At 45.2% G+C, this 7500-nt stretch overlaps 1 protein-coding gene across 1 annotated transcript in view; it reads left to right on the top strand.

Moving 5' to 3' along the window:
* Positions 1-7500, top strand: part of LOC134468625 (dihydropyrimidinase-related protein 5-like) — a 54789-nt gene that overhangs the window by 36108 nt on the left and 11181 nt on the right. The window contains exons 4-7 of the mRNA XM_063222521.1: positions 1195-1353; positions 3688-3867; positions 6351-6419; positions 7015-7059. Of these exons, the coding sequence (XP_063078591.1) occupies positions 1195-1353; positions 3688-3867; positions 6351-6419; positions 7015-7059 (453 nt within the window). The remainder of the gene's footprint in view (positions 1-1194; positions 1354-3687; positions 3868-6350; positions 6420-7014; positions 7060-7500) is intronic.

The following is a 7500-nucleotide window of genomic DNA, read 5'->3' as shown; positions in this document are numbered from 1 at the left end:
TTTCTCCTCTCCTTCTTTATTCTCTTCTTCTTCTTTCTCTCTCTTCTTCTTCAACACTCCTCAATTACTGTCCTCTGTCGTTTCACCTCTCTCTTTTCTCCTTCCCCTTCCCCTTCCTCCTCTCCTCTCCTCGCCACTCTCTTCTTTATCTTCATCTTTTATCTCTCCATCTCTCTGTCACTGTCTCTCTCTTTCTCTTCTCCCTCCATTCCTCCTCCTCCATTACTCTCTCCATCTCCTCTGTCATCAAGCACACCTCGGCAGCCTCGAATAGGAAAACGATGGTGCATGACGTGAGATCAGGGACGATTAGCTTTTTGACCCTTCCTGCGGCCACTACTGTTCAATTGGACTGCTGCTCGTAACGAGTGCTCCTGCTGTGAAAGTGGCTGGAGTAGCCATAAAAATTGTGATCTACGCAAAGGCGAGACTGAGATCCTTTATATCAGAGCAGAGGTTCCCAAACTGGGGAATAATATTGCTAAATTTTCCATGAATAGTTTGTACGCTAGTATTGCTAGAAAATTATTGCTAGGCTTAGACCATGGTGGGTGGGCAGGGCCGTAACCAGACATTTTTAAATACCGAGGTCAAATACTGCGTACTGTACTGCATGCTGTACATTTAGAATGCTTCAAACTCTTCAGTTTGTTTTCATTAATTACTGTCTTGACGATAAATGGGGGTGGCGTATACAGACTGAATTTATCATTGCTGATCATTGATTGATTTTCATCATAGATACATTTTACATTTCTAAAAGCTTCTACCGAGGACATGACCTCTGTGTCCTCAATGGTAGTTACGGCCATGTAGGTGGGGGGTCGCGAAAAGGGGGTTCAAAAGGGGGTCCCCGAAGAAAACGTTTGGGAATCACTGCATTATATAAAGCTCTGTATCTGATTGTTTATTCTCTGTCCTTCCATCCATCTCCCCCCTTCATTTCTTTCCTTAACTATTCTCTCTCTCTCCCTGTTTTCTCTCTCCATTCCTCTCCATCTACCCCGCCCACCAACACCACTCCATTGTCTGCAATCTCATTGTGAATAATGTATGTGTAAATTGTGCAGCGAAAACTAGCAATAAAAAGCGTTCTTTTTTTTCTTTTCTTTTCTTTTCTTTTCTTTTCTTTTCTTTTCTTTTCTTTTCTTTTCTTTTTTTCTGCTCTCTCTCTCTCTCTCTGTCTCCACACAGGCTGCTTTGCTGGGTGGTACCACCATGGTGATTGGTCACGTGTTGCCAGAGAGGGACTCGTCTCTGCTGGACGCGTATGAGCGCTGCCGCTCCCTAGCGGACACCAAGGCCTGCTGCGACTACGCCCTGCACATGGGCGTCACCTGGTGGGGAGTCAAGGTACTGCAGCCTCCTAGTGTTTGTACGCTGGCTCAGTCCCGTTTCTTCCATGTCAGTCAGTCAGTCAGTCTGTCTGTCCTTTCTGATAGTGTATGTGTGTTGTGGTATGTCTTTTGTAACTGTCTGTTTATTTTTTCTGCCCTTTCTTGCTTGTTTCATGTGTTCTCTCCCTCTTCTTGTTTTTCATCTCTTGTGTTATAATTCTCCTGAAACACAACATGATCCGAATACATGTGAAGTAGCTTGTCCCAGAGTGAAACAATAATCTCCATCTTTGGAGAGAACAGCCCTAATCATGACATACATGACATGTGAAATGCGCTATACAAATAAAATTGCCTTGCCTTGCCATGCTTTAATGTAGCCTACATCAGGGTTTCCCAACCTTTTCCAACTTGGGCCAGCTTGAAATTTTAGCCCGTTGATATGCGCATCAATAAACTGTTTATGATCAGGTTTTTGGAGTTACCGGTTTATTCAAGCGCTCATCTAAACTGAATAAACAGTTTTCATAATTGATTTATTGTCGTTATCGGTTTATGAGAAATCCGATTTGCACAGGTAGGTTTTTGACTAATAAACGGATTTCTGAAGACATGTATCCAGCATAATCGGGTTATTATCAGGTTATTGACATTCTAGAAGGATAAGTAGCCAATCACAAGCCTTAAATTCTAGCTTCGTGTCACAACACAGGCAACACAGGTAACCGACGGACTGCATATAAACAGCAATAAACCATTTACTCCAATAACCTGTTTATTCCAATAACCTGGTTATTGCGGCCATATAAACGGGCTCAATGATTTCAGGGCCCACTTGGAATACCTTTATGGCCCACAGCTCTAGAATCAATGCTGTACATGTCATCATCTAAAAATAGTTGACCTTGAAAACACTGGTGTGACTCAATCAAAGTCAATCGGATAGTTGTCAGCATTTAGCATTTGTCAGCATTTAGCGACACTTTTAGAGACATACAGTGAATAGTACAATATTATATTATTCTTATTATTCGGTTTACATCTACATACAGTACAGCAATTGGGTTTCCTGAGAGTAAGCATCTGGAGATGCGCACTCAGGAAGGGTCAATACATGCTAAGTGACCAGATGTGTTACATTGAAAGTCCCAATTGGAACTCTGTACAGCAGGGGTGGGGAACCTTTTTCATTCGAGGGGCCACTTCAAATTCATCCGAGGGCCATGAAACTCCTCCGAGGGCCGTATTATGAACACAGATCAGGATTCCCCCCCCTGCACTTCAGGCCTCTATTGAAGGCAGCTACCTTTAAAACTGTCCCCACCTTCTCTAGGGCTCCTGAATATAACTTAATTAGATTGCAAATGTATTTTCTAAGATTGCTTTACAAAATATGTCATATTTCATGTGAAGCTGCGTAACATTAAAATTATATCCGGGGCTGGATTAAACGGCCTCCAGGGCCGCAAACAGCCCTCAAGACACGGGTTCCCCACCCCTGCTGTACAGTAGTGTATGAGTAGAACCTGTTGTAGTGGGCTGGCTAGTTGTATGTTTATGAATGAGAAACCCATGCACTGTATGTGTCCATGGTCTGCAACTCTATTGACAAATACTGTATATTGGCCTACAAAGGCAAAAGTACAGTAACTACATGTTTTGTCAACATTGAGTTTAGACTGAAATTTTCCCATAGACATATATACAGTATAACCATCCTGTGCCTCTGTCTCCTATTGACCCATTTAGAAGTTACGTCATCACTGACTGCGTGCGCATTTTTGTCTCACACACACACACACACACACACACACACACACACACACACACACACACACACACACACACACACACACACACACACACACACACACACACACACACACACACACACACACACACACACACACACACACAAACAGACAGGACAGACCGTAAAAAGAGAAGACCTGCCGTCCTGAAGCATGTCCGGGGTTGTAAAAAATAGAGATCCTCAATGTGCACTTGCTACACTATTCATAGAGGGAACAGGCTGTTCTAGAAGCATAGGAGATGTTTGTGGTTACAAGAAATTAAATGTACCGACTGGACTGAGGAAACCATCAGGAATGCACGTCTCTGGTGCCCACTTCATAGCTGAAGTTAGCGTGACCATTTTCTTATTTTGGAAAAAAACACCTGGCTAGTTTCTTTACAAATCTGTGGTGCATGGTCGATTCTGCTCCAACAATGCGCATGCACCCAAATTACGTCATATCTGTTTACAAACAGTAAAGGGGTCTATTGACATGTATACATTATACAGTGTAACCATCCTGTGCCCATCCTGTGCCTCTGTCTCCCCCTGCAGGTGCGGAATGAGATGGAGTCTCTGGTGCGCGAGCGTGGTGTCAACTCCTTCCAGATGTTCATGGCCTACAAGGACACGCTCATGCTGCGCGACAATGAGCTCTTCCAGGCCCTGCAGACCTGCAAGGACATCGGGGCCATCCCGCGCATACACGCCGAGAACGGGGAACTCGTGGTGGAGGTCAGAACGCAGAATGCAGAACAGAAGAGTACAAACGGCAACACACAGAACACAGGATGCATAACAGACAGACTGTAGCACACAGAACACAGGATGCAGAACAGACAGACTGTAGCACACAGACCACAGGATGCAGAACACAGACGAGTACAGACTGTTACACACAAAGCAAACCACAGACCACAGAACAGACGTGTACAGACACAAGACAGATCACAGACCACAGAACACAGGCTGGAGAGGACAGACTGTAACAGACAAGGCAGATCACACACCACAGAACACAGAACAGATGAGTAGGCTACAGACTGTAGCACACAGAACACAGGATGCAGGACAGCGAGAATGTAGAGCAGAGAATGCAGAATACAGAACATGTACTGCCCAATGGGATGAATAGACCAGTGATTTTCAACCTATGGGCCGGGGCCCACTGGTGGGCCCTGAAGGTATTCCAAGTGGGCCTTGAAATCATTTTCTAGAAATATAATCATATTTTGGTGTGTGTTGCTATTGATTTATTTGAGTTTTATTCTTTATTGGGTCAGAAGTGGACCCTGAACATTTGTGACAATTTTGAGTGGGCCCCACTTTGGACAAGGTTGGGAACCCCTGGAATAGACCAAACGCGTCTTGAGCGATTCCAGCAACGGAAGTGATTGGCGTTGTATTGAGTCGCTGGCGACGGAAGAGACAAAAGCGATTTGGGCAACTTAAGCGACAGTTTGACTTGAGCGAATATTATGCAAATGATTTATGATGCGGTTCGGCGACAGACAGCCGCCACAGCCAATGGGAATGTCGGAATGCTTGCATTCTGCTTTTACACATGTAACGGACATACTCTGTCGCTTCTATCACTTGTATTTCTCTTGCTGCACACTCCAGAGATTCTCTGTCGCTTAATCTTGTCGTCACCGGTGTCAGGGCCGGATTAACATTGCCCGGGGCCCCTAGGCTACAAGTTGTTGTGGGGCCCCCTGAAAGGCAAATTTTGCAGGAAAATGACATAGACAATGTCATTATTCCGAGCTAGGAATTGAGGGCAACTTGTCTACCAACTGTACTGAAAACAATAGATACATTTTTCAATGTTGCATTGGGTCAATAGTCATTAGCATTTTTTCACTTCTGCCCAATCAGGTGCCCCCTGGCAGGTGGGGGCCCCTAGGCAGCAGCCATATCTAGCCTGTGCGTTACTGCGGCCCTGACCGGTGTGTTCGCCTGGTAAGTAGACAGGTGGTGTGGGGCAGCCTGCAGCTTTGTTCTAACCAGATTAGTACAGAGGGATAACATCACAGCCTTCCTTGTGACTACCATCCAAATTACAGGAGAAATTCATGTGCTTGTCATCCGCAAAAACAAAGTGTACTACCAAAGCACCAAACTTGTGCATCCCACTGAGTGAGGGACTGCTTTGCTGTTACGTAACAGTAATCACTTTTTTGGATTGACTGTTGGGTAACTCAAGGTCCCTCGGCTCACATCTCAGTCCGTTATATCGCTTTTACTCTTTCCTTTCATTTATGTATTGGTAAGCATGTTGAATTGCCTCTGTGTATGGTATGAGAAACACTATATGCCAATTTTCTTTTTGGAGAAGGCGTCACTCTTAGTTATTTAAGTCTCTGAGGGTGCTGGCCCAAATTTCAAATTCAATGTTTCAAGAATGAGGCCGCACCTTGCATAGTAGTGTTTTTTATTGCACAGACGCGTTTTGGCGTGTGCCTTCTTCAGTGTAAGGCTCACGCCGAAACGCGTCTGTGCAATAAAAAAACACTACTATGCAAGGTGCGGCCTCCTTCTTGAAACATGAGAAACACTATACAAATAAACTCTCTTCACTGTCCTTTGTCCTGACCTGCCCTGTGACGGTGGCAGACAGACATGCCCGGCAGAGCAATATCACCATGACACTTCTCATGTGCTCACACAGACACACACACACACACAGACACACACACACACACACACACACACACACACACACACACACACACACACACACACACACACACACACACACACACACACACACACACACACTAACACACACACAGACACACGCACACACACACACACACACACAAACACTCACACACACACACACACACACACACACACACACACACACACACACACACACACACACACACACACACACACACACACACACACACACACACACACACACACACACACGCCTGCCCTGTGACGGTGGCAGACAGACAGACATGCCCGGCAGAGCAGCTTCCAATATCCCAATGACACCGCTCATGTACTCTGTGTGTTTGTTTATCTATTTATCCATGTTGATGTTTATTTGTGTGTGTGTGTGTGTGTGTGTGTGTGTGTGTGTGTGTGTGTGTGTGTGTGTGTTTGTCTGTGTGTGTGTGTGTGTGTGTGTGTCTGTGTGTCTGTGTGTGTGTGTGTGTGTGTGTGTGTGTGTGTGTGTGTGTGTGCGCGTGTGTGTGTGTGTCCAGGGGGCGAAGGAGGCTCTTGATTTGGGGATCAGTGGACCGGAAGGAATTGAGATCAGTCGCCCAGAGGAGGTATGTCTGTGTGTGTTTGTGTGTGTGTATGTCTGTATGTATGTGTGTGTATGTGTGTGTCTGTGTGTGTCTGTGTGTCTGTGTGTGTGTGTGTGTGTGTGTGTGTGTGTGTGTGTGTGTGTGTGTGTGAGTGTGTGTGTGTGTGTGTGCTTGCGTGCGTGCGTGCTTGTGCTTGAATGTGTGTGTGTGTGTGTGTGTGTGTGTGTGTGTGTGTGTGTGTGTGTGTGTGTGTGTGTGTGTGTGTGTGTGTGTGTGTGTGTGTGCATAAGTGTGTGTCTGTGTGTGAGTGTGTGTGTGTGTGTGTGTCTGTACTCTACGTGCTTGTGTGCATGAGTGAGCGTGTGTGTGTTAGTGTGTGTTTGTGTGTGTGTGTTTGCGCGCGCGCGCGTGACTGCGTGTATGTGTGTGTTTCTTTGTATATGCCCATCTATTTTTCTTTGTCTGTGTGTGCATTTGAGAGTGTCTGTGTGTGTATGTGTGGGAGAGTATGTGTGTGTTTGTGTGACTGCATGAATAGGTTTGAATATATTATTGTATTTATATTTACATTATTGTATTTCTATGCAAAGTTAAGCACGTGTCCTGTTGCTTTCAGCTGGAGGCCGAAGCGACACACAGAGCCATCACCATTGCCAACAGAGTGAGTATGCAGCTCCTATCTACAGTAGTGTTAGACCTTTTGGGATTGCACTTGTGTGTGTGTGTGTGTGTGTGTGTGTGTGTGTGTGTGTGTGTGTGTGTGTGTGTGTGTGTGTGTGTGTGTGTGTGTGTGTGTGTGTGTGTGTGTGTGTGTGTGTGTTAGTGCCCAGTTTATACACATACCATTAGAGCTGTGGAATATATTGAATTGATATCGCGATATCAATTCTGCTGCCAAATGATATCAAATTTCATGAAATCGATTTCAAACAGTTTTTTTTTCATTCATCTATTCTGCCAAAGGGTAGGCTAAGCTATGCGCAATAAATTCTCTACATAAGCCATCGCGAGTGCAGAGCAGACTTGCTAACAACACTCATACAGAACACCACTATGTGTCTCTCTACGGCAGGGGTGGGGAACCTTTTTAATTCGAGGGGCC

The sequence above is a fragment of the Engraulis encrasicolus genome, chromosome 18, assembly GCF_034702125.1.
Source record: "Engraulis encrasicolus isolate BLACKSEA-1 chromosome 18, IST_EnEncr_1.0, whole genome shotgun sequence".
Classification (NCBI taxonomy): domain Eukaryota; kingdom Metazoa; phylum Chordata; class Actinopteri; order Clupeiformes; family Engraulidae; genus Engraulis; species Engraulis encrasicolus.
Note: the sequence above shows the minus strand (reverse complement) of the source record. Positions and strands in the feature narration are given on the sequence as shown.